This window comes from Cavia porcellus, unplaced genomic scaffold, assembly GCF_034190915.1.
Source record: "Cavia porcellus strain 051 isolate PalLab524CR breed Dunkin Hartley unplaced genomic scaffold, mCavPor4.1 scaffold_28, whole genome shotgun sequence".
NCBI classification, from domain to species: domain Eukaryota; kingdom Metazoa; phylum Chordata; class Mammalia; order Rodentia; family Caviidae; genus Cavia; species Cavia porcellus.
Window position 1 is genome coordinate 41167138 of NW_026947511.1, and position 27564 is coordinate 41194701.

General features: G+C 45.3%; 1 protein-coding gene and 1 long non-coding RNA gene across 12 annotated transcripts in view; one reads left to right on the forward strand and one right to left on the reverse strand.

Moving 5' to 3' along the window:
* Usp49 (ubiquitin specific peptidase 49) overlaps positions 1-27564 on the forward strand; it is a 53020-nt gene extending 25456 nt beyond the window's left edge. For 4 of the 11 annotated variants that reach the window (XM_013156818.3, XM_003473868.5, XM_063238878.1 and 1 more), the window contains exons 4-8: positions 12946-14458; positions 15540-15744; positions 19099-19207; positions 19790-19995; positions 20943-27564. In XM_013156818.3, coding sequence (XP_013012272.1) covers positions 13157-14458; positions 15540-15744; positions 19099-19207; positions 19790-19995; positions 20943-21133 — 2013 coding nt within the window. In that variant the 5' untranslated portion in view covers positions 12946-13156 and the 3' untranslated portion in view covers positions 21134-27564. Of the gene's footprint in view, positions 1-12945; positions 14459-15539; positions 15745-19098; positions 19208-19789; positions 20448-20942 lie in introns of those variants that run through there. The other 7 variants (XM_063238881.1, XM_063238879.1, XM_063238882.1 and 4 more) reach the window with 4 other exon arrangements.
* On the reverse strand, positions 12398-13697 carry LOC111757934 (uncharacterized). The gene is made up of 2 exons (XR_002792185.2): positions 13560-13697; positions 12398-12651 (listed from the first exon to the last, which is right to left on the reverse strand). It is a non-coding gene; the product is annotated as an uncharacterized LOC111757934 (long non-coding RNA).

The following is a 27564-nucleotide window of genomic DNA, read 5'->3' on the forward strand; positions in this document are numbered from 1 at the left end:
ATAATGGTCATTCTGGACTTCCTTTGCTTGAAGTATGAGAGGAACTTTTTAATCAGAAAGATCAAATGGCTGATGCCTTCAGCCAAGCCTGGTGTAGACTGGGATGCCCAAGGACCTCCCCCCCACACACATAAGCCCTCTTTCCTCCTGAGTGAGAGAGGTGCCATCATTTGCCTGCAAAGGGAGTAGGGGGAGGTGCCAGGGATCCTCAGGCAGGGCTTCACCCACTCTCTGTGGTTTTGGGGTTTTTCCCCCTTCCCCTGCCTCATCCCCACTTTCAGAGATAGGTGGACCCTCCTGCTCCGGAGCCTTCTCAGGTTTGGGGCTGTAACCAGCTTGTTTTGCTGCTTACTTCCGTGGTCGATCCAGTGTGTAAGTTGCTCCATGCCCTCGTATCTGGTATAGTTTCCAGTCCTATTTACTTGCTGATTTCCAAAATTTTCATGGAACGCTCATCTGTTATTTCATCTCCTTTCATTTTTTCTTTTTGCTTTCTTCGTGCCTGGGTTTGAACCCAGGAGTTGTGCCTGCTAGGCCATTGTTCTACCACTGGGCTGTCTTCATTCTTTTTTATTTTTTGTTTTAATCCTCCTCCAGCTTCTGAGTAGCAGCCAAGATTACAGGTGTGTGCCACCTTGCCTTACTTCTCCCATCCTTTTTATTATACAGCATCTCACTGTGAGGTTTAGGTGTGGCTTTGAACTCACTATGTAGCTCAGGCTGGCCTTGAACTCTTGGCAGTCTTCCTCCTACCCCAGCCTCCTGAGTGCTAGAATTGCAGGCATGTGCCACCACGACCGCTTTCATACTTTTGGTTTTTATGAATTTATGCCCCCCCCCCTTTTACTACTTTATTCTGATTTTGCTAGTGTTTAAAGAGGCAGAGAAGGTTGGGCCGAGTGATACCCACCTATAATCCCAGTACTCAGGCAGCCATGGCAGGACCACCTCTACGAATTGAGGGTGGCCTGGGCTACAAAAAGAGTTTAAGGCCAGCCTAAACTGTATAATGAAATCCTGTCTCAAAAAGGAAAGAGAGAGAGACAGACAGACATACAGACAGACAGAGACAGAGAGAGAGAGAAAGTAAACATGTGCAATATATGTCCTGCTGTGTTTTACTGATAGCCCAAGGTTTAACATACATGCAACATGCAGGAATTGTATTAAACACTTCGTTTTTCCTTTAATTTAAAAATCTCTTCGCAGTGACACATGCTTACAGTCCCAGCTACTCAGGAAGCTGAGACAGGAGAATCCCTTGAGTTCAAGAATTGAGACCTGCCTGGACTACCCAGCAGGACCCCTTCTGAAAAAGTGAATCCTTTCAAATTCTGTGGAGTTTTGGAAAGTACATTCATGTTAGTGTTATTCACCTAATGTTTTGAGCACCTTCTAAATGCTCAGAGCTGCCATGGGTATTATTACATATCATTACATCAGCTCTGTAAGTCACATACATAACTGTGTTCCATTTTAATGAATACTTATGATTCACTATAACAGATCCAGAAAGGTAGAAGGCATGGAGATCAGCTAGCAGGTAGAGCAGTACTAAGGTAGGCTCAGATTCAGGGCCAGGGAAGTGATGGAAATGAGGGTGTATAGGTTCAAGAAGGCGGTGAGGTGCTGCTGGAGAGGGACAGTTACATCCATCCTCTTAGATGAATCATTGGAATGAATCATCTAGACCAGGGCCTGGGGCTCCTGTTTTAAAGTGAGGGAACTAAGGCTCCAGCTTTTGGCATGGTAGATAGGACAGGGGTGTCCCAGGGAAGTAAAAAGTACCCAGGAGAAAATGGGGAGAGGAAGGAAACACCATGAAGCAGCTTCTGAGCTCAGAGCCCACTCCTGAGCAGTGTCCCCCAGGACTTGAGGATTGAATGACTGTGAGACCAGTCACGGCCAGTCCGCGTGGCCACTAGGTAGTGCTCATCGAAGCCGGAGCAAGCTCTGCTCAGTTCTAATACAGAGCTGAGATTCAAGTCACATCCAAGGGTTGGTAGGACCTGTGACGTGAATGCAACTGGTTGATTCTTCATTTAAAATCATTCCTTTGATGTGTGTGTGTGTGTGTGTGTGTGTGTGTGTGTGTTAAGACAGACTCTTGCTAAGTAGTTTAAGCTGGCCTCGAACTTACTGTGTAGTCCAGGTTGGCCTCAAACTTGTAGCAGTCTGCCTGCCTCAGCCTTCCAAGTGCTAGGATTATAGTTGTGTGCTACCATGCCTGGCCAAGACTTGTATGTAAAAAATACACAACATTCAAAAATTATGTAGCCTACAAAGAACCAGAACAATTAACTCCTGTGATGTCAACAGCCTTTGATGTCATAGATCTTGTCCTTCCTTCCCTGCTTGGCAAGCCAGAGGCACATCAGGGCCTCCGTGGATGGGTGACTGCAGCCAGGCAGAACTAGGTGGAAGCACGTTGAGATGGCCTTGGCTTTCTTGGGACCCACCAGAGGTTGCTGCTGGCCCACGGCCTGTGCAGGAGGAGGAGGAGGGGTTCCTGCTCTCAGACTCTTTCAAGACTCCACTTTGCAACCAGAGTGTTTGGATTTAAGGAACCTTTGTATATTGAGGTGCAAAGATGGCTGGTGGCAGGTGGCAAGGTACAAGTTTCTCTTCCAGCCCTTTGGGTGTTTTCCTCTTGTGTTTGATTCTTTCAGTTTTTAATTTTTAGGCATAGGCAGATGTGCCTTGAGGTCAGCTGTCTCTGCTGCACTGAGATAAACAATTAGCTGGAGAATGCAGGTGTAGAGAGCTGTGCCTTACCCTTTGTAGGTGAGGGTGACAATCACTGGCCAGCACTTACTGCTGAGAGGCAGAGCCCCACCAGCCACACACCCTGGTCTGATTGTGCTGCAGACCCTGTACTGAGCTGGCATAAATACCTGCCATCCTGTCCTCAGAAGAGGTACCTCCAGGTACCCATCAGGCCCCCGGCTGCATCTGCTCCTGTGATTCTCTGAGTCCCCAGTGGTGTTGCATTGTTGGAAGTTGCACCTTTAATCCCTTCAAAGTGTTTCTTTTGCAAATTCTGCTTGATTCATCTCTGTTCACCTACTGCCCAGCAGCTATTTGGGAATGCAGAGCAGGATTTGCAGAAAGCATGCTTGAGAGAGAAGATGCTACAGTATTGGAACTTACACTATCACAAACTCCTAAAGTCTTGAATGTGCTAAGGTTCCAGTTGTACAAGCAAGAAAAGCTTCTGAGAGAGGGTAGTTTTAACTCACCAAGATGTAGTGTTCAAGCCATAGAATCAGAGTGTGGAACTAAGCAGTTGGTTTTATCTGAAGTGACAGGAGCCCAGGAATTCCCTGTATAGTATTTGATATCAGCAAGGAGAGTCTGTAAGGATCTCAGCAAGGAGAAAGGTTATGACCTCAACTTCATCAGCTCTGTTAGCATTACCACCCTGTGATCCCAAGGGTCTGTGGTGACCCTCTGGGGCGGGCATTGCTTTGGCATTTTACATGTATTAGCTAGTTGGATCCTTACAACCACTCTGTGTAGAAGAAATATTATAGTCTGTGGTTTATGGAAACTGAGATCCTGTGAGACCATTTGCCCATCATCTACAGCTAATAAGAAGAGAATTCTGCCACAGATTTAGCTCAGTGGCTCATGTGCTTGCCTACTAAGCATGAGGTCGTGAGTTCGATCCCCGGTACCAAAAAAAAAAAGAAGAGAATTCAAATTCCAATGCAGGCAGCTTGGTTTGACTTTGTAACCACTATGCTACACTGTCACCCATTTTACTTGTAAATGAGAGATTAAAGATTTCTACCATAACTTTTTTTTGTGTGTGTGTTTAGAGACAGGGTCTGACCATGTAATTTATGCTGACCTTGAACTCATTATGTACCTCAGGCTGATCTTGATGATCTTCCTGCCTCAGCTTTGCAAATGCTGGGATCATAGGCATGCATCATCAATGCCAGGCTGTCTACCATAACATTTTACAGAGTTGTAGAGAGCACAGAATGAATACTAAAAGGTCTTTCAGTAAGGAATGAAAGGAAAGTACTTTCATGAAGCAGAAGAGCCCAATACTAATGCTGGCAATTACTATGGGAAGCCCCTGCCTACAAGATCATGATGTTTAGAATCATAGAACCATTAAGATGGAAAAGCTGAGTCTTTTTTTAAGAGGACTTGACCTGAAACAGTTGTTTCCAGATATTTTTGACTTCATAGAGCTTTAAAATATATGTGTGCATACACAAACACACCCCAATTTATACTTCAGTCTGCCTGTCTTTTTCATAAGAATGTTGGAGACATATGATCTCTCAAAAAGAACCAGTGTTTTTCAAGAACAAAAGAGATAGGAATCATATACCAGTGAGATTATTAGCCTGAAGTTTGGTTGTTAGAGAAGTCATTCATCTGAACTGTTGGATTAGATTCTATTCTGGGTTGGGATAAATCACCTTGGAAATGAGTGACCCCCCAAGTGTAACACCGTGCTGTTGGTCAGACGCATGTTCAGGGACATAGTGGGCAATCTGAGCCTACCCAGCTTCCTGGTAAGACTATCTGAGCCTGCCTTGGCACTCTGAGATGGCCTTCTCCACCCACCCAGAATCTCTGTTTTTATGTTTCGTCCTCCATATGAGATTGTAACTGCTAAGGTCACCTGGTTTTTTTTTTTTTTGTTTTTTGTTTTTTTTTTTTGTCTCTGAGACAGGGTCTCTGTATGCAGAGCAGGTTGGCCTTGAGCTCACTTTGTAGTTCAGGCTGGTCTCGAACTTGCAACAATCCTCCTGCCTCAGCCTCCCAAGTGCTGGGATTACAGGCGTGAGGCACCATGCTGGACTTTATATCTTTTTTTTTTCAGGTCATGTGTTATTTGTGTTGCACAAATGTTTTAATGCAGCTGGACCTGGCACACGTCCCTATAATTCCAGCACTCTGGGATGCTAAGCAGGAAGGTCACAAGTTCAAGCTCACCCAGGGCAACTTACCAAGACCCTGTCTCAAATAATTAAAAAATAAAATTTAAAAACATATGAAATGCAATATAAGAAGAGCTGGGTATATAGTTATCAGTATCAAGCCATGGGTTCGTTTTAATGCTTTCTCATTTGTATTTTGGAAAAATACAATAAATTAATCAATAACAATTAATTAATTAAAATACAATAAATTAATTAATAAAATTTACCATCATAATCATTTTCAAGTGTGCAGGTCATTAGTATTTAGTATACATGTACTGTTTTGAAGAATATCCTCAGAACCTTTTCAGTAGGCGAACCTGGAAACTGGTCAGATTCTGTTCTCTTAGAACCTACTCCTGTCCTCCTCTGCAGGCGGCTGGCCTCCTGTGCACACAGCCCTGCGAGAGCCCCTGCCGCCTTGTGGAGCATGTGGAAGCAGGGAGGTTCCCGGTTCTACTCCTGGGGATGCAGCTGCAGGTGGGGTGGGGGAGCTCCCAGCCTCTTGAGCTGCAAGTTCAAATTCATTTTCTCAGAAGAAACACTTGATAGTCCGCTTCCATTGGCAGCACTGGTGTTCCCTTGCTGTTACCGCTACACTGGGACCCAAGGGATTTAAATAGACCAAATGTTGTTTATAACATTGTTTCTGTGGGAAAGTATATTCCAGAGCTCAGCACAAAAAAGCCTGTTGGTTGGTGCTTGTGAATATTGTGTTGGATTCGTGGCCAAATTTTGTTTTATCAAACAAAGCATTACATAGACTGGAGGTAATGGTAATCTGACTGTGAGAAAAAATATTTGACTTTTTAAAAAGATAATGAGTTTGGGGCTGGGGATTTAGCTCAGCGGCATAAGTGCCTGCCTTGGAAGCAGGCAGTCGTGAGTTCGATCCCTGGTACCAGTAAAAACGAAAAAGACAAAAAAAAAAGATAATGAGTTTAAAGATAGCCAGAACTATATAATGAGACCCTGTGTGAAAAAAAAAATAAAATTTATACACCTCTAAGCCCGGCACTCAGGAGGCTGAGGCAGGAGGATTGCCAGAAGTTTGAGGCTAGTCTGGGCTACATAACAAGATTCTGTCTTCAAAAAAACCCCACCAAAATTATATATATATATATATATATATATATATATATATATATATATGTATATGAACTTTTCAAACATGCCCCAAAATAAAGAGAATGATATAATGAATTCTATATAACCATCAACCAGCCCAATTATTCACAATTAAAATCTTGTCTGTTTTTCTGCCACCTCCAATAGATATTTTAAAACAACTTCTAAAGGTCATAATATTTTACTATAAATAATTTAGAGGTATACTAACCACATAAGGATCTTAAAAATGGGATCATTGTACCAATATCACATCCAACGAATAAATGAATTCGTCCTGTGGACTCTATGTTTTAGTGTCTCTAGTTGTGGACTAGGGGCATTAGGAGGGAAGCTGAGAAAGGGGCTGCAAGGGGCAGAGGGAAACTTGTGAGTCGTTAGCCATGTTCATTATTTTAATTGTAGTGATTTCACAAGCATGAGTATGTACCATATGTCAGAATGCACCAGATTGTATAGGTCAGCTACTCACTTCATTCTGTGTCACATTTCAGTTTAAAAACTAGTGTAGCTAGAAACATTGTTCCCCGTTATGTTGTATACATAGCACACACACTTTGTATATCGGTGGAACTGACAGTTGAACCCAAGACCTCAGTCATACAAGACAAATACCCCGTAAATGAGCTACATCACCAAGCCTGGCCTTTTTTCTTTTTTTTTTTCTTTTAATCGTTTTGAGGCAGGGTCTCTATGCAGTTCAGGCAGGCTTGAACTCACTCTATAGCCTAGGCTGGCCTCAAAATTACAGTGATCATCCTGCCTCAGCTCCCGAGTGCTGGGATTACAGGTGTGTGCCACCATGCCTTGCCCAACCAAGCCCATTATTCTGAGACAGGCTGAATTGCCCAGGGTGGGCTCAAACTTGTGATCTTCCTGCCTCAGCCTCCCAGAGTTCTGGGATTATGGGCATGTGTCACCATGCCTAGCTTGCCACATGCTTTCTTGGTGATGTGCTCAGTGGTAGCAGCTCCTACTTCCAGTGTATCCCATAACTAGATAACCTCAAGGCTTTCCTGCCTTAGCCTTATTCTTTTAGTAAGAGGATCTGGTAAGTGGTGCTGCTGTGATTTCTGACTGTGTCTAGAGTAGCCTACTGTAAACTTGGTCAGAGTGGTCATCAATTTATTCACCAGTTATAAAACTTGCTGTTAAAAGGCCAAATGTGGCGGCTCACATCTGTAATCCTGGCACTAGGGAGGCCAAGGCAGGAGGATTGCCACAAGTTGGGGGCCAGCTTGAACTACAGGGGAAGACCTTGTCTCAAAAAACTTTAAAGAAAAATCATGTTAAATTTCACTGAATAATTTAAAGCATTACTGTCTAAATCTGTTATTTCATTAGGGATAAATTGTATGTGCGTGTGTGTGTGTGATTTTTAACAGCTTTATAGGAAAGTAATTTACATCCAACAAGCTGTACGTATTAAAGGGTATAATTCAAGAAGGATTGACATACTTACACGCCAGCATGGGTATGGATGTGCATATACATGTTTATGTTGACTGTCCAGTGCTGTAGAGGATATGGTGTATGACAAGAGTGCTGCAGGGACAAACGATGATTCCTTTGATTAGATTCTTGGAGGGCAAATTCCAACTTTCTCAGTGGCATCATCGTGGGTTTCACCATTTGACAAAGGAGGAAAAGGGGCAAACAGAAGAGCAGATATGAAAGTGAAGGAGGGCGAAGACCCAGCTCTCTCACTGTGCCTGGAGAAGACAGTGCTTGGAGTGGAGCAAAGTATTTGTATTGTCATTGGTGACAGATGCCGAAGCATCCATCTCTGTCATTTTCCGGCACAGCGGCCTGGATGACTGCTTCCCATGGGATCCTTATCTGGAGGATCTTCCTTTGCCACTGAAGAAAGCAGATCTAATACAAAGGAGACATTAGATCAAGGCTGACAGAAGCTTATAAGCCCACTGTTACCTGGGGTTAGACAAACCCGACCTTGAACATCAGCTCCTGACTACTGACAGCAACCAGCAATAACACATCTTGTGAAGGCTCCAGCCCACTCAGCACACGAGGTCTGTGAGCTCCTGACTCTCACAGACAGTTTAGCCCCTGCAGGGTCTCTGAGCCATGCTCTGATGTAGAGGAGACCTTGTCATTTACCTGGCCACTCCCACCAGGACTGGTGCTGGGGTAGGGAAGCAGAGCAACCTGCTGGCCCCCACCTGCTCATGCTGCCCCTGCCCCTCCATGTGCCATCGAACTCCCAAGGCCCACCCCTCCCAGGGTCTGCCCATACTTTGTAGTTCTTGGTTTAGCCATAAATATAAAAATCCAAAAGGCTGGTATCACTGCACACATAGCCCTTTAAGCCCACAGTAATACTTGAGAATGTGGCCCTCTTCCTTGCTGGGTTGTTTTTATTGGATCTTACTGTGATTTCCACTTTGCTTTTTTTTAAAACCTGTTTTCTTAGCTATCTATTGATAATAAATTAGATTTTTCATATCTCTTAGAAATGAAATGTTAGCAAAAGGTAAGATTCATTTTTAACACTTTATTTATTAACATGCCTTCCACATGTCTCCTCAGGCAGTCTCTGTGGGTTTTATGGTGGGTGCAAGTCTGGGTACAGTCAGTGAGTGGAAGGGTTAAAATACCCGGCACTGTCGCATATGGCTGTGAGCACAATCGCAGATGTTGATGATACCACGTAATTAGTATTCTTTTATGTAAATGAAGGCTGTCAGCATGTTACCATAGTGTCTCCTCGCTCTGAAACTGGAATTTATGCCACTCTGTCTCACCAAGACCAACCAGGATTATTCCACGGATTTTAGTTAAGAATAGAGGGGGAAACATCAGTATTATGGGGCAGCTTCCCTAACATAGATTCCTGTTTTCTCCCATTTCATTTTTATTGGTTTCTTTCACCCTCAAAAATTGTTTTCTAGTGATGCAATTATGCATTTGAGATCTGTTAAGACATTTCTGAAAATCATTGGAATAGTCCAATTAAAAGACATAATATTTTCAAGGTGTAGATTTTTTTGAAAGATGACTGTGATTATAATGTGCTGTCATCTCTCTTATGGAGACTTTAAAAAAATTTGATAAATCTAGAAGTTTCTCATTAGAAAAAAAGGCAAAAGTTAGATTTAGTCTTGTAATTTTCTACTTAGTGACATTTACCTATGGAATTATGTAAAGTATTGATTATGAGGTTAAGCTCACTTGATTTCAATTTTTGAAATAAAACGACAGTAATTTTAAAAAGCAATCGCCAGGGTTGGGGATTTAGCTCAGTGGCATAAGCGCCTGCCTTGCAAGCAGGCAGTCATGAGTTCAATCCCCGGTACCGATTAAAAAAAAAAAAAAGCAATCACCAGTGTTTTCCAGGCTGCCTTTCCCTGTGTGCAGATGGGTCCAGGTTGTGCGGGGCATTTATCATGTGGCTGATACACTCAACGATGTAGGTCCGGTCCGGTGTTTCACGTTCTTTTCAGTTATACAGCAGCTTTGCCTGTTTTAGATATTGACGGTCTGTCACACTGGATGATGTATATTTTACATGGAAATGTTAGAATTATTGTGACCTCTGAGAATATGAAAGGAAAGCTGTTCGCTGCAGAAAAGCATAAAACAGAATCCTTCTTTCTAGCAGAGGGCATGAAGCTTGGTTCTGAAGCAAAGCAGGATGGTACGGCAGGTGGATTGGACAGTCGTGCTTGGGTGAGGCCTGCCTGCAGTTGTGTTCTTTTTATTCTCTGTTATATGCTGGATAAGGGTGCATGTTTGTTTTGAGTCCCGTCTGGGAGATGCCATTTCCTGATCAGATACGGCTTCCTCTGGAGAAGGCAGTCTGCTTCTCTGAGGTGCAAAGTGGCACTGTGTTTCAGAATGGGTTCTGCCTGCCCTATGGCAGATGAATGAGCCACCACAACGAACTTGTAATGGGAAGAGGGCTGTGGAGAAGGGGATGTATGTGATTTATAGGTCAGAAAATGAAAGGAGAAGAGAATTTCCCAAGTGCCTTTGCCATTTGACAAGTGTTCTGCAGAGTAAGGATGTGAAGTGGTTTTTGGTAGATTTCGGTTTTGGCTTTTGGTTTTCCATTATATTTTTTCCTAGCACAGGAGTGAGGCATCAGTGTTACTGGCTGTTGCGCTGCTGAACTTCTGCTTATGGACATGCTCCCTCTCTGGAGGGTGTGAAGCTATGCTGTTTCATAGGGTAAGATCTTGGTGGTAATTAAATTCCTGAAGACATCTAGGCAAAAATGGGGTTGGCCATGTACCAGATTTTTGGTTGTAAGAGAAAGCTATTCAAATACGACTCAGGGGGCTGGAGATTTAGCTCAGTGGCACAGCACCTGTCTTGCAAGTGCAAGGTCATGAGTTGGAGCCCCAGTACAAAAAGAGAGAGAGAGAGAGAGAGAGAGAGAGAGAGAGAGAGAGAGAGAGAGAGAGAGAGAGATTCAGCAATTACTTATCTTTCAAAAGAAAGAAAAGCAGGGTAAAGCTAGTTTGTCCTGATATGTTCAAACCTGTGTGCTGTCCTAATACTGCAGCCACTAATCTCATAGGATTATTTCAGTTGTAATTAATTTAACATGCAGTTCCCTGGTCTCACCTGCCACATTTCCAGCAGTCGGCAGTCACATATAACTAGTTACTGCATGTTGCATAGCACAGAGAGAATATTCTGGGACTGCTAAGTGTCCTATTAGACCATGTGGGTCTGAGTAAAAGACTTTGATTTCTATGAATTCTTCATCCCCATATAATTTATTAGATTAATGTAGGATCTAGGGCTTTAATGTGCAAAAGACTCATCTCTAGAGTTTGTTTAAAATGGAGACTTGAGACCCCTTCCCAAATTTCGATTCATCAGATCTGGAGGAGGAAACAGGAAGTTGCCTAGGGAATTTGGATGCTGGTAGGTAGTTCAGGGACTACATTTTGAAAAATAGTGAAAAAATTTGGAATTGCTTGTCTCTTGATATTTTCTTCCTTCATTCTTTAATCATGAACTCCTTTGTGCCCTTAGTAAACTGGTTGAGAGAATCATGTGTACCCAACTTGTATTCTCAATTTGTATTAGTTAGCAAAAAACAAATTCCTTTATTTACCCTTTAATTTTTTCCCCAGTACTGGGGATTAAACTCAGCGCCTACACACTGAGTTACATCCCCAGCACTTTTTTTTTTTTTTAATTTTGAGACATAGCTTTGTTAAGCCACTAAGTTCTCCAGCTGGGCTTGACTTTCCCTTTCTTCTGGTTGAGGCTCCCAGACTCTTCATCCTTTGGTGGTGGTGGTGGTGGTAGTGGTGGTATGGAGTGTTGGGGAACAAATCCAGGGCCCCACACATGGTAAGCAGGCATCCATAGGCTGTACTTCCAGCTCCTGGGAGGGGAATTCTGACAGCATTTTAGACCACTAAGAGCTAAGCACTCAGACCTTGTCATTATACTTTTTAAATCAGATGTTATTGGTACATTTTAGATACACACATTCATCATAGAGAATTTGTACTTGTACATGATATAACTTGATTCTTTTTTTTCCATTCCCCATCCTCCCTTTAACCCCTCCTCCCTTCCCCATTTACAAAAGCTTTGTTATTTTTTCCTTCTTTTTTCTTCTTTTCTTTCTAGATCTTGTCATTATAAAGAAGTGAAAAGGAAAAATAACATATGATCTCTTCTAGAGACTAGTTATTGAATTAGAAAACAGACAGACTCAGCCAGGGAAATGACTTAAAGGACACCAGCAGTAAACCAGGAAAATAATAATAATCAGAAAGAAAAAATAAGTAATAACTAGAAAAATAGTACAGCAGAATCTAAATCCTGACAGTAATCAAAGAAAAAGTAAGACCTGGTACAGCTGAGGAGCTTTTAGCTTGTGTGCCTGGTACAAGCTGAGGGTTTCTTATGTGATGACCTAGCCTCTGCCATCTGGAATGGACAGTTAAGAAAGGGAAGGATCACTAAGCTGGTCTTTAGGTATACTTATTTATTCCTCAGTTATGACAAAGCAACTAGGCCAAAAGGGCACGCAGAAAGCTAAAGGGACTGCTCAGAGTGTGCTGGACTTAGGGCTTTTCTGGGCTGGCCCTATCAGCTAGGACTGTCGCTCACAGAAATGCAAAATAGAAAAGAAAAGGAGGTGAAGGTAGTTTATAAGAGGAACTGTCTTTAGGAATTGAAAATCAGGGAGTGGGGTGTAATTATTTTCTTGCAGGATAGTCAATCAGCTTCTTTCCTTGGAGAAGTTACCTTTAGGCTTCTGTGAGCAATATGGAAGAAGCAGTATGAGAAGGAGAGATGTGCTTGGTTCATTAGCACAGTATGTCCATATCCATTGTCTGGCAGATTTATTGTTGTATTTCTTTTGTCTCAGAGGTTGAGTTAAATGCTGTCCTTCCAGCAGCCGGGCAGCCTCTCCGAAATCAGATTGATCTGATTCTCTATTACACAACCTTTCCAGAGCAGTAAGTGGAAGTTTCCCCACCCTTTCTACAAGGTATCAATGTTGTTTTTAAAAAGATACATATAGGGGCGGGAGATGTATCTCAGGCACAGCTCCTGCGGGGCAAGGTCCTCAGTTTGATTTCTAGTACAAAAAAAAAAAAAACCATGTAAAACATCATTGAAGTTGAAGCCTCTTTGTGTATCACTAAGGATGCTTTGTATAAGATTCTTCCTTTCCTTTTTCTATTCCTTTTTCTCTTTTCTCCCCTCCTCTTTCCTTTCCTGTTTTTGGGACAGGGTCTCACTCTATAGCCAGGTCAGCCTGGATCTCAGTCCTTCTACCTCAGCCTCCTAAGAGTACACTTTCTGTCTCTTACCTTTACCTAATGCTGTACCTCTGCATTGAAATCAACCTGAGATTTCCTTTTTATTTGAGACTCTTCATCGGCCCCTTGGCAACTGATATGTTACGAAGTTGGAACTTCCAAAGGAACCAGTTTTGAACTGAAAATGAGGGAGTCGAGTTGAAACGCCAGTTGCGAGGTCATCCTTTGAAAGACTGCTCAAAGGCGTTTTCTTTCTCTCTACCCGCCTCCCTCCGCTTGGGCCGGCGGTGCAGGTTGAGGGAGTGGCCACTGCGCTGAGACATGGATAGATGCAAGCATGTAGGGCGCTTGCGGCTGGCCCAGGACCACTCCATCCTGAACCCCCAGAAGTGGCGCTGCCTGGAGTGCGCCACCACCGAGTCGGTGTGGGCCTGCCTTAAGTGCTCACACGTGGCCTGCGGCCGCTACATCGAAGACCACGCCCGGGAGCACTTTGTGGAGACCGGACACCCGCTGGCAATGGAAGTCCGGGATCTCTACGTGTTCTGCTACCTGTGCCAGGACTATGTGCTCAATGACAACCCCGAGGGGGACCTGAAGCTGCTTCGGAGCTCGCTGCTGGCTGTGCGTGGCCAGCAGCAGGACCAGCCGGCGCGGCGCGGGCGCACGCTGCGCTCCACTGCTACCACCCCGGCCACCGCCCCAGGTGAGGACGCCGCCCTACCGCTGCACGCGCCCCGGGGGCAGCCGCAAATGCTCGCGGCGCTGTGGCACCGGCGCCAGCGCCTGCTGGCCAGGACGTTGCGGCTGTGGTTTGAGCGCAGCTCTCGGGGCCGGGCGAAGCTGGAGCAGCGGCGGCGCGAGGAGGCCCGAGAGCGCAGCAGGGAGGCAGCACGGGCGCGGCGGCGGGAGGAAAAGCAGCGGCTGCTGGAGGAGGTGGCAAGCGCACCGCCGCGCAAGAGTGCACGCTTGCTGCTGCACACGCCACGGCCCCCCGCGCCCACGCCTGCCGCTCTCAAGTTGCGTCGCCAGCCCGCCGTGGCCCCGGGTGTCACGGGCCTACGTAACCTGGGCAACACTTGCTACATGAACTCCATCCTGCAGGTGCTCAGCCACCTCCGCAAGTTCCGAGAGTGCTTCCTGAAGCTCGACCCCTGCACCACAGAGCACTTGTTCGCACACCGGAAGGCCCGGCTCTCAGCCACGGAGCCACAGGCCAGCAGCGACAGAGCTGAGGCTTGCAGGCGCCACGACCTCTGCTGGACCGGCGGGGCCTCTCTCAGCAGGAGCCTGGAACTCATCCAGAACAAGGAGCCCAGCTCCAGGCACATCTCGCTTTGCCATGAGCTGCACACACTCTTCCGAGTCATGTGGTCTGGGAGGTGGGCCCTGGTGTCGCCCTTTGCCATGCTGCACTCCGTGTGGAGCCTGATCCCCGCCTTCCGTGGCTACGACCAGCAGGATGCGCAGGAGTTCCTGTGTGAGCTGCTACACAAGGTGCAGCAGGAGCTTGAGGCCGAGGGTTCTACGCGCCGGATCCTCATCCCCTTCTCCCAGAGGAAGCTCACCAAGCAGGTCTTAAAGGTGGTGAACACCATCTTCCACGGGCAGCTGCTCAGCCAGGTAGGGATGTGCCACCCAGGGCCAGAAGTGAGGGTGGCCCTCGTGCCTGTCGTCGTGTTGTTCACGGTGCTGGCCTTGCTGGAAAGCTTGTCCACTCTCTGGTCAGATTACTGTCAGTGAAGACCTGGGTAACCCAGTATGTTCTTTGTTATCATTAAGTATGCATGACTGCTATTCCATTCTTTGATCACTTGTGGGAAACTGAATAGGTCTGTGCATAACCCTGGTTGCATAGTAGTTTGAAAGAGCATTCTTCCTCCTTTATCTGGAGGAAGGAGAGATGCCTGGGAGCATGCAGAAGACCTAGGCAAGCCTTTTTCCTCATGGCTTTTTATTTTCCCAGTCTTTAGCTGTATAGGGACCTAAGCAAAGGTTCATAGATGAGGCCTTGTAAGAACATGCAGAAAGAATTTTCAGATGAGGAGATTTAGCAGATTCAGGCAAAAGCTGTGAACTACTGAGGTTTTGTGTCCCTATCTTCAGGGTTTTGAAAGACTGTTAGTGAGAAGGGGGAAGACATCACTGAGGCTTTTTGAAAGCATAGGAAATGCACTGGAAGGGAAAGTGGGAGAGAACATCCGATCAGTACTCTGAGGCTGTGTGGACAGATGATCTGGGTAGAGGGGGACCAAGAAACAGGGCAAAAGAGCGGGAAGGTGGCTGCACGAAAGAACCAAAGTCAGAAGGAGAGATATGAGGTGCGAGATGCAGACAACAGTTGCAAATTCTCTGTTTAGATTGACAGCTTGGATGGCTCCACACTAACCTGCAGCAGAGTGCTGGGCGTTAGGTGGCAAAGCTGCTGCGAGAGCGGGCGGGACAGCGCTAGGGGAATGTCTGCTCTGGAGTTGAGCTTTGTGACACATAGCATAACACATAGTTCAGCTGTGTACCACATAGTAATCAGAAATGTTACCAAATGTCATCTGTTCTAGTTGCTGTCGTTAAACTTCTGTGGTTTTTTAAAATTTTATTTTTTGAAAATTTATACTTGGTCTTGGTAGTTAGGTTGTACAGAACAAGAAAAAAATGTATGTGGGAACCTTGAAAATTTATATAATCTGTAATCTTTTCCTCCCAGGTCACATGTATATCATGTAATTACAAATCCAATACCATTGAGCCCTTTTGGGATCTGTCCCTGGAATTCCCTGAACGCTATCACTGCATCGAGAAGGGATTTGTCCCTTTGAATCAGACAGAGTGCCTGCTTACGGAGATGCTGGCCAAGTTCACTGAGACAGAGGCTCTGGAAGGAAGAATCTATGCTTGTGACCAGTGTAACGGTGAGTGCTCTGTGGAGGGCTCGGGAGGGTAACATGGGAAAGCAGTTTAAGGTACTTCTTTTGGCCCTTTGGTCAAAATAACACTGATGATAGTGAGTGGTCCTAATCAATCATTTATCCATCCCTTTCTTATGTTTCTGAGGATAAGCAATATGGACTTTTGGTATTAAAAATAAAGGCCTACATGGTGTGCCTTTTATTCCTCACAGTTGACTTTGTCATCTTGATGTATTTGGAAGTGGATCCTAAAAAAGGAGCTCTGGGGATGTTAGTACTTAGCTTCAGAGAACTACAGGGGCCCTACTTAAATTCATGAATGTCCTGGTAGAGTGTGGCAGTTCTTTTGTAATCTAAATTCAGGTGGCATAGCCTCTTTAAGAGCTATCATATCACAACAGCATTGTTTTTGTGCCTAATTGGTAGGTTTAAATCTGTCAGCAGTGATGCTAAAGACGAAGATAGCATGTGTAAAGGTGCCCAGTGGCAACTTCCTATTTTCAGCAGTTGTTTCTTCATATGCTTGAAAGGTTCACATTTCAAAGAAGTCACAAGAAAGTGTCTTTGTATAATTTCTTTCATTCTAAATTAGGGCTTTTTCCATTTGGCAATATGGACATCTTATATCTTGCCACACTGACAGATAATGCTTCTGTCAACTCAGCAGGTACATAGGAAATGCAGAGCAAATATATAGGGAAGCTCATAAAGATTTAAAAACTAAAAGTACAGCCGGGTGTGGTGGCTCACACCTGTAATCACAGCCTCCCAAGACAGGAGGATTACTGCAAGTGCAAGGCCAGTGTGAGCTACTAAGTAAGTTCAAGGCCATCCTGAAGTGCATAGCGATACCCTCTCTCAAAAAACAAAAACAAAACAAAACAAAAAAACTCCACTGAAAGAATATCATTCATGGACTGTACAAAGACCTAGAAATCAGTTTGCAGCCAGGTAGTAGTTGAGACTGTGAAAGTGTTGAAAACATTGTTGTGATACTGAGGACTGAACTCAGGAACTCATACATCCCAGGCAAGTGCTCTACCCCTGAGCTGCATCCCCAGCCTGGGCCACGGTCTTTTAAAATGGCAAGTTGTGGAAACCTCATCTGCTTGTTGAAGAATCAGGACAAAAGTAAAAAATCATACTTGATAGCATTTTTGCCATTTTCAAATTTGAAATATTGTGCTTGGCTGTTTAATTTTACCCTATAGAGATAGGTGAGTTAAATTGTTTTATTAGAGTAGTATCTGTTTTCGTTTATTTCTTAAATGGTGACCCATAAAGCTTTTTACTTGTAAGGAACAAAAGAGTATGAACAGCTTTAATGCTACCATTCTGGATATGGTGGGAGAGACAAGCAATACTTCCATTTATTTTTGCCAGAAACAGTTGCTTTTTCTGACTGCCAGATGTGCCAGCTTATCAGGATTTCTCCAGGCAGGCACACATGGTGGCAGGGAAGGAAAGCTGAGGTGAGGGGGTGAGATGCACTGATCGGTTGCTTGTGAGGCTTCAGAATTGCAAGCCCTCTCCTTCAATGTGTAGCCATCTCCATCAAATGGAGGTAGAACTGGTGATCTCAGTTGAATCATAATTTCTTTTTCTTTGTTAATTTCATTGTAGAGAAACAAAGTTGGACTCTCCTTTGTCTTTACTTAGCTCACATCCTCCCTTTGCTGAGGGTGCCAAGCAGAGCTGCAGTAATTTCAAAAATCTGGGAACAGGATGGAAATAGGGCTCAGCTTCTGTTCTGAATGCCATTTCTGCTCCTGCCCCACGTGCCTTGACCACTGTGAAAGCTGCCACTGGGCACATTCGTCCTAATGCTGTCCATCATGAGTGGTTACACCTCCACAGCCTATTGTCACAGAAAGCTGTGAACCGTCACTCAGCTGTGCGTTGCCACCTTCCTTGAGTGCTGCAGAGCGGCTTTGGAACCAGCTGGAAAGCTTTGCATCCCCTGAGTCCAGGACAGCCACAGCTCAGAGGCAGTTAGCAGGCCCTCTCTTTGTATTTGCGTCCCTGTGCCTTTGTAATCTCAGCAGACACTCCAGAAGGCTTCTAGTGAAAATTAGAGGACTTTCTTTCCATTGCTGATGTGCTAAAAATTTAGAACTGTGTTTCCTCCATAATTCAGCTTTGGAAACAAACTAAGAGCCAGAGCACTGATGGTGTGTTGGGCTGGCTGACCTTAGCTGGCCTCCCACCTTTGTCCTGGTGGCTGGTCCTGTGCATCTATCCACGAGCTATGTTTCAAAACTAGGTATGGCTAAAATCACAGAACCAGTAAAGCTTATTTTATACTTAGTACATGCCATGCACAAATCATGCTGACAACATCTGTTCAATATTTTGTGCTGTGCTAGTCATCCTTTCTATCTTTTTCCTAAGTCTCAAGTATATGCATTGTTCCCCATTTTACTAATGAGGAAACTGAGGTTCAGTTCCTCTGAACTTGTTTAGCACACAACCTGCTGGGAGCAGGAAATGGAGTTAGACGTATCTAGTGGAAACAAAAAGCCTTTTAAAGTTACAGTGCATCACAGTTTCCCTTATCAGTGTAGGAACGCATGCAACCTTGGCATAGTCAACACTGTCAAGCTGTTGTAGTGACGGTCTGTTATATGACATCAGTAAATCCTTGGCAGCTGGAATTTGCCATCCTAGAGTCATACCAGTCGTGGAGTTGCTGTTGGCAAAAATTTGAACAGAGGGGCTGGGGATTTAGCTCAGCGACATAAGCGCCTGTCTTGCAAGCAGGCAGTCATGAATTCGATCCCTGGTACCAATAAAAAGGAAAAAGCCAAAAAATAAAAAAATAAAAAAATTTGAACAGAGATATATCCAGGTTAGGTCTGGTAGCTTGTGATATTAATCCAAGTACCAACGGCTTAAAAAGAAGTGACATTTTTTTTTTCTGTTATATAAAAGAAGTCAGATGCTGGCCCAGTAGCCACATGGTCATCAGGAATGCAAGCTCCTTTCTTCTGTTAAAGTGGTGCAGGATTCCATCAAGGTGACTTCAGGGTCCCACAGGAATCATGTCAAACTGGGGAGGACAAGGGACAACTCTGTCACACTGTTGCAGTGACCATCTGCTATATCCCTGAGTCAGCTGTCTCTTTCAGCAGCCATCCCAAGAGTCACACAGTCATACCTTTCATCCTACCGAAAGCTCAGAGCCACACCACGCAGGCCTGTGAAACTAACTGGGTCACATTGCTGCCCCCAGTAACATTCTGAGTCAAGTCTTGAGACATGAGGGGATGTATACTTAGTGGCAAGTCACTGGCTGCCATCTCGGAGAAAGAATGAGACTACTCTCAACCTCTGTCTTATGCCTCCCAAACCATATAGGCAAGCGGCGAAAATCCAACCCCAAACCCCTTGTTCTGAGCGAAGCTAGGAAGCAGTTAATGATCTACACACTACCTCAGGTCCTCCGGCTGCACCTTAAGAGATTCAGGTGAGCATGTTCTGGGAGGGAGGGCCTGGGCTGGGAGCTGTGGGGTGGTGGCCTTGAAGGCTTGGTGAGGGCAGGTGTCTTCTGTGTTGGGAGGAGAAGCCCATCTCCGAGAGGGTAAATGGTTCCGGTCCATCAAGGCAAGTCAGCTCCTGTTCTGCAGCCATCTCTGTCTGGCCTGCACTGCTGTCTGCTTGCAAACCCTCCAAGTTTGCTTGCATTCACGTGGACCCTTCTTCAGGATGAAGTATAAAATAATGTGAAAAAAAGGGCAGCAGCAAACTCTGAAAAGACTGGTGCCTGAGTTGCCTTTAAGCCATTTTTAGGTTCAAAGTCACAGTGAATCTGTGTGGACGCTGATGAGTGCCAGTTTTGTTTAGTTTTTTTCCTTTTTATCGGTACCGGGGATCGAACTCACGACCGCCTGCTTGCAAGGCAGGTGCTTATGCCACTGAGCTAAATCCCCAGCCCCTGAGTGCCAGTTTTTAACGGGAAAGCAAAGCCAGCAGCTCTCCTTTATGCCTCTCTCTTCTGTGACCGTGCGTGCCAGTTTTCAATAGTAAGAAGTTTGTGCCCATGTTCTAGGTGGTCTGGCCGTAATCACCGTGAGAAGATTGGGGTCCATGTCGCCTTTGAGCAGGTATTAACCATGGAACCTTACTGCTGCAGGGACATGCTCTCCTCTCTTGACAAAGAGACCTTTGCCTATGATCTCTCCGCAGTGGTCATGCATCACGGGAAAGGGTTTGGCTCAGGACACTACACAGCCTATTGCTACAACACAGAGGGAGGTGCGTGCGCTTTGCTCTGCGGGGTGGGGACACGGAAGAGGGTTGGCCTGTCCACATTCGATTGCTTTCCTTTTATTTCCATCCATGGGCCACCTGGGGGGGAATTACATACAGTAAAGCTCCGTGGAAAGAATTAGGAAGTTGGCTTCACATTTGGGATCTATGCCACCTACCAACATGAGCTTGTTCTAAGAATGCAAAGGAACTGACACACATAGAAGGCTGGGGCAGTGCCGAGCACACTGTGCTTGCTTGGCTAGTATGGGGTTATTACAGTGTTATCCATGGTGCTGGGTACTGGCAGTGTTGCTATGGTTGCTCTGGCAATGCTCCTTCTGCAGACCCCAAGTTCCTTCTTGGTTATGCACAAATAGTGGGACCTGTGTAACCTCATGCAGCTATCCTGTGACTCTTACCAGCCTCACTTATAATAAACCTGGGGAAATGTCTGAGCACTTTGTGTGTCCTCACTACCTTGTACCCAGGAAAGTGTGGGATGCAAGGGTCCCCAGGTAGGCCCTCCAGCTACTGCTCTCTGACAGAGGGCAGCAGATGTGGTTTCAGCCAGGCCCCATTTTGAGCCCCTCAGCTTGTGAACAGACTCTTGCATCTGTAGAATGTTTCTTGTATTCTTCCTTTCTGTTTCTGTTCCTTTTTTCCTTTTCCCACTGCTTAGTGCCCAATATCCTGACTGGCTCTGCAGAAGACACTAATGGATAATGAAAGTGCCTTAGTAAAATGAGACAAAAATTAGCCCATCAGTATTGGTGTTGGGTGTGTGGAATTAAAGCCCATGGTTGCAAGGAAGCCTGGTGCCATTCACCTGTCCCTTCCCTCGCCACCAGGAATCAAAGGGGCCTCTGTGCCTTTTTGTGCTCCTGGTTCTGTGTCGGACTGGAAATGTGCATTGGGTAGTCATTTTCTCTCTCTCTCCTTTGGTCTCCTAGGTTTTTGGGTCCACTGCAATGACTCAAAGCTGAATGTATGCAGTGTGGAGGAGGTGTGCAAAACCCAGGCCTACATTCTTTTTTACACTCAAAGAACAGTGCAGGGCAATTCAAGAATCTCAGAAACCCAACTCCAAGCTCAGGTGCAGCCCAGCACCAAGGATGAAGGCCAACCTCAGAGCCTCCCCTGAGCCAAGGCAGCATCGTAGACTGGCTGGCTGTCCATCTGTTGGTGTCCGTTCATCTGTCCTTGCACAGGACAGAAGGGTTATGCAGGAACAGATTGCTAGGTTTGCCATACTGGGTCTAGAGTAGGAGGTGCCAGGTGTCTTGTGTCCTGCCAGAACACTTGGAGTCACTTGCTTTTGAATGTGTTTGGAAATGTCCTCCTTGCCTGAAACAAAAGGAGTGACTTCAGTGAGGTGAAGAGTGTTTCATCAGTTGCTTCTGAGTAGAGAGGGATCCGGGAGGAGAGAAGAGGGGTAAGTTGATGGTCCAGCCAGGAAGAGAGCAGGGCTTCTCTCCCTTCTGAGAGTCTCCTGCTATGCAGGCCCCGCCTACAGCATGGGAGGAGTGCCCTCGAGCTGGGGCCAGCCAGGCGGGTGCTGGAGGGGGTTGGTTCCAAAGTGGGAGGCAAAGTCTAAGGGTTTATTCCCAAAAGTAGTACCCTTCCAGCGTTGAAAACTTGCAGGGTAGTTCTCTTGGGGCTGGCAGTGGAGTGGAGGGAGGGTGCAGAGTGCGGGTTTCAGTGTTATACCCTGCCCGCTGCTGCTGTCATCAGTTGCTCCACACTTGAGACAGTTCATAGAAGGAACTGAAGGGCTAGAGTGTGTTCTCCATTGTACGCTGAGCCAAGCCACCAGTGGCTGTTCCAGCTCGGCAGCGGGTCCCTGGCTCAGGTCTAGGGCATGCTTGTGGTTGCATTTACACCTACCTGGGGGTCCACTGTCTGAGGCTTTCAGAGAGTGCGAAGGGTGGGCCAGGCCCTCTCCACATCTGTTCCCAGCTTATTTTTCTCTAGCACAGCAGGTCCTGCTTGTACCTGAGAGCAAGAACACTGGTGCTGTAAGATTTAGGAGCTTTGCCTCCAGGGGAAATTGCTTACGAATCTACCCATAGGTGTCCACCTTACTGCTGATAGCACTGGCTCCGTCCTGAAGCTCCTGCTCCTACTGTGCTATGCCCACCTGTCCTCAGTGCCTCAGAAAAAAAAACAAAGTGCCCACCCTGTACTTCTCTCTTTTAAATTGGTCCATTCTGAATAGAGTGAAGAAAACCTTCCTTGCTGCCAGGCTGCACTCTCCCTTCTCACTCAGCCTCGCAGGGGATGGTGAGGCCGACTCCAGCGGAAAGGTGTATGTATCACCTTAATGTCTGAATTCAGATGGAGGCAGGCATGAGAGACTCGGAAGGGCCAGGAAGTGGGAAAGCAAGGCTACAAGGTTATAGCTCTGGCGGTGCTACTGAGCCGCATTTCCCTAACAGATCATAGCATTTGCTGTTGACCTCTTTTGTGACAAACTCTACCATGGGACCTGCTAGCAGCACTGAGGCATGGAGGAAATTCAGACAGAAAATGGCTCACCCTGATGGGGAAGGAGTGACTGTGTTTTAAATTAAACTTGCTTTCCCCAACACTGTGAGGTTTCTGTAATATTAGCTTTTATTTGGAAGCGATAGCGTATGGCATTTTTATGCTGTTGGGTTTAGACTGTTTGCCGCAGGCTTCTTTGTGTAAGTGCTACCTAGGGTTGCCCTCTTCTGGACACTGTTTTAAAGTGTCACAGCTGCTGCACAGCCAGAGGCTGGGTGCAAAGCTGTACTCGAACCACGTTTCTAGGTTAATCTGGCTGGCAGTGAATCGGGCTAGGAGAGCCATGAACATGAAAGTAGAAAGGGAAGCACAAATCGTGCCTCATCTTGAATGCTGTCTATAATTCTAGAAAGAGAACCTCCAAGCTAGGTAAGAACTAATAGAGCACCTACCTTGCCCCTGCAGCTGCCCAGAGAGAAATACTTATTATCGTAAAAACATAATTAAAAGATCTTCCAATTTAATTTTTGTTTTGTTTTTTGGTACCAGGAATCAAACTCACAACCTTTGCTTGCCTGGCAGGCGCTGTGCCATTGAGCTATCCCCAGCCCTCCAAATCTAATTTTAAAAGTCTTATACCAAATACTAGATAGGATTATTAAGCAGGTTGATTTTGTAAAGTAAGTGCTTAACACAGCTGAGCACCCCTTATGAAACTGACAAAACCATTTACAATGAGTTGGAACAGAAACCAACATCAGATCCCTGACTATGCCCTTGTGAAGGCGGCTCCTGCAACCCAACCCTCAGGTACGAGAAGCAGCAGTGCTGGACTTTGCTGTTGGGTGAGCGCTTAGGGAGATTGGTATAACAGCACAGTTGACTGCTGCTTCAGCCAGTGGCTTTGGGAGGGAAATGTCCTGCTGCCTTTACTTACACATTGAAGTAGATGAATGTCTGTTGCGTCTTATGTTGAAACATTCTAAAAAGAAGAAAAACCAGAGCAGGTAGAAGTTGAATAGCTGCTGCAAGTGAAGCCCAGGATCTCCTTGTGAACCTTCCTCAGGGGCCTGCCTCTCTCCCAGGGTGAGCAGTGAAAGTCCCGCTCCAGGAACCCTGGCCACTGGCTGCCGTGTTTACCTGCTGCTCCAGCCAGCCAGATGAGCGCACCCTGGCCCTCAGAAAAGATTTCTTACCTCAGTCCAGCCTGCCCTCAGGCAAGTGTTTGCCTGACAGCAGCACCTGCACTAGCACGAAAGCTGTTAGGGATACCCTCAGCAGTGGCAGCAAAGTGCTCGGCCTCGGTGGACCAGCTTTGGTCCAGCCCCTCCCGGGCTGGGGCGGGGGCAGTGCCACACACTGTAAAGAACTTAGAGACATCTCTTCAAGTGTCACGAGTAAAAGTAGAGACTGTGCAAGTGTTAATGTGTCCTATGGACTCAATAGCAGAGTTTATTTTTGCTGTTAACTGCGAGGCTTCTAGAGTCAATGATTGTATCAGTTCCCTGCTCTGGCAGAGCTCGCAGCTCCATCCAAGTACAAAGGAAGGACCCATGCGGTGGCTTGGCTGGCAGTGGGGTGTCCCCTAGCATGAGCCCAAGAGAGGTGACAGTAGCTTGGAAGGAAAACTTGGTTGGGGTGGGGGGTAGGTGGGGCTGGGGTGGGGGTGAGCCAGGGAGGGAGAAATGGAGTTTATTGATAAAGCTTTGTGAACTAATTTTATACAATTCATAAAATTTGGTGCCTTGTATTCAGTTATGGTTTGCATGAGATTGAAGATTAAGGGAAAGGATTCCTTCTTGTCATTCCAAGTTGCCAATGGGTCTATGTAGTGTTTAAAGGACATGGTATCAGACTTTTTAAAGCATTTCATATCTTGTGTGAGTGCAAATTATTCTTACCAGCAAGTTCTGAAATATTACTGTAGTGTCCAAATTGTCTGTCTGTGATTGCTCGTCAAATGCCGCCTTTCAAGGCAGACTGTCCTTGCTGTTCCCTCCCCTGTGTGTTACAAGCATGAACGCTGGCCTTTTCACATCAGGCCGGAAGGCGGCCCCTACCGTGTCCCTGTCTAGGGTTATAGTTAGGAGTGGAAGGGTTGCTTTTCCAGCCAGTTGGAGAGCACAAATGATCAAAAAGGCCTTTTAGTTTTTATCAAAACAACTGATGCTGGGCAACTTACAGTAGAAGTCAAACAAAATGGTCCCTTCATTGGTTTTAAGTTCTTTTGCACAAGACCCCAGGAAGCAGTGTGAAAACAAGCCCCTCTGTGAACCTTCCTGTCATAAGGCCAGCCAGTGCACTGTGTAATATGCAGAGGGCAAGGCAGAAAAGAGAAGCCCTTCACCAGCTCTCCGTGCCCCTTCCCAGGGCAGGCACTGACTGGGCTGGCCTGAGTGTCCGGAGGAAGCCTAAGGCCCAGGCGGCTCACTGCAGGGCTGTGCACAGCCCGTTCTCTTATCCATCCACACGTAAAGTTTCCACTGGCTCATGAGACTTCACCAAAGGTCACTTTTCTAAGCACACTTGATAACTGGCTCTCTCGGCCTGGTTTCTGGACTCACTAAGCAGACAGCTCTGCCTCTGGGATAAAACTTCTCATTGCCACTTAATTTTTTACCCAGTAAGATTGGTGCAGATTAAAATCAGCACTAAGGAAGCGCCTTCTAATAGGACTGTGAAGTCAGTTTGTGTCTTACACATGTAGCAGCCATTCCTTGGTCTAGGGCTGTGGCTTTATCCTTCATGTACTCCAACCTATATATATATATATATATATATATTTTTTTTTTTTTTTGATACCAGGTATCAAACTCATGACCTCACACTTGCCACACAAGCTGTTATACCACTGAGCTAAATCCCTGGCCATCAACTTATATTCTTAATGCAGCATAGCTGCTCTGGCATTAAAGCAAGCTGGCATCTTTGTGGGCTCTTTCCATACTTACATGTTGGTGTGTTTCATTTAAAATCCAGTGTACGACAAAGAGGAAAGCCAGCATTTTCACAGAATTACTATCCTCCAGTAACTCAGGAGGCTGAGGCAGGAAAAGGATCATAAGACTGAGGTTTGCCTGGGCTACAGAGTAAAACCCTGTCTCCAAAAATATATATATAAACTTAAAAAATTTATTTTGAAATTGTAGATGTGGTGGTTTTATTTACTAAGTTGTTACCACTCTGAGGAAGTAAGCCAGTTTAAATGAAACTTTACCTAACCAGCATTATGGCTTTAAAAACTACCCAACAATAAATACAAGTACTTGAAACGAAACATTAAATTTTAAGTAGAAAGCTGGGCATGGTGGCACATGCCTGACATCCTAGCACACAGGAGGCTGAGGCAGGAAAATCACTTTAAGTTCAAGACCAACCTGGACTACATAGTGAGACCCTGTCTCAAGAAAATAAAATGAAATAAAATTTGAATGAAATTTAAATTATGTTTAGAAACTGCCATGTGTTAATTCTTGCTGGATTTTGATTTTCAACTTTGGAAATTTTTAATCAAATAGAACCACACACAATGGTGACATCAGGTAGGAAATTAAGGATATAACTCATTCCTGTAAGGATCAGGTGCTGGTATTTTTTTTGTCTTAGCATTGCCCTGATGTCAGCCAGATGGGGTTTAGCACCTAAGGAAAGGCTTAAAAATATCTCTTCCTGGTCACTGCGTGGCTGTGATGGTTTCAGACCTAAGCCCTGCTCTCTCGCATGTCACCATTCTTCATCTTGATAATCAGTTAAGACATAAACCTTGCAGAGAAGCTGTGATCCCAGAACACAGACTCTGAAGGGTCCTGGTTTTCATATTAAGCCAACCTCTTGTCAATTTGTTGCTCTTGTGGACAGGATCTATCTTTTGACATTCCAAAGAGAATGGGGCGTGGTGGCACATACTTGTAATCCTAGCACTCAGGAAGCTGAGACAGGAGAATGGCTGAGAGTTTGCAGGCCAGTCTGCACTCCCTACATAGTGAGTTCAAGGCCAGCCTAAATTACACAGTAAAACCCTGTCTCAAAAAAGTAAGAACAATTTACAAAAGAATGGTGCTTTAAAAAAAAAAACATATAAAAAGAATCACTCTTAAAGAGCTTCTACTGTCTTCTGGTGCTGGAGTGAAACCCAGGGCCTTGGGCATGGAGAGCATTCACTATCACTGAACAACACCCCACCCTCAGTCAGCTTTTTTTCCTTTTTTGGTACCAGGGATCGAATTCAGCACTTATGCCTCAGAGTTAAATCCTCAGCCCTCAATCAGCTTTCTTAATCAGACTTATGCCTGAAGGACCAAGACTGTTCTGCCCTGTTTACCATTAGTGAATAAATTGTCAGGCAACACCTGTCAACTGTGACAGTTAAGTCATTAAGGTCCAGTTACACTGATCACCTTTCAGATTCATGTCCTTAATGCTACACAGCCCATAGACTTGGCCCATAAAAGCAATATATTTCTAAATGCTAAGAAATTGACTAAAGAAAAATTATTGTGAAGAACCTTTTATATTTCCCCCTCTTTGTATGGCCACATGAGCTTTCCATGTCAGTTCTTTAAATATTCCAGTTCCAAAGAGCCCCACGCTCTTGTCTGGTGGCATGACTATAGATTTTAAGGTCACAAAACATTTCTCCTTGTGAAGGAGCGGCTTCCTGAGCAGTATCACTTTAGTGTCTACACCATGCTTACTTCTGGCTTGTTCCACCTACACACCATCGTGCTCTTTCTGCCACCAAGCCTCATTCTTTTCCAACAATGCCTCTCTGGTGCCTGGAAAACCCACCTGGTGCACTTAAAATGCTATGCAACACCAAATGGCTTCTCCCTCTTTACTGGTCAACAATACACATTTCTTAATAATAAGCTTCCTGTTATGTCTGTGTCAGTGTAGTGTGCGTGGTCCCAGTGTTTACTTGTTTTTCGTTTAAAATGAGGCAAGCCACCTCCATTACAATCCATGTTGGCACTTGTTCCTGTCTTTCCAGTGTGAAATATAAATCATGTTTTTATGATTTTTGTAAATCTTGACTTTTTTACACCTTGTTTTGTATGCAGAAGTTTCTTATTAAAAGAATAAAATGCC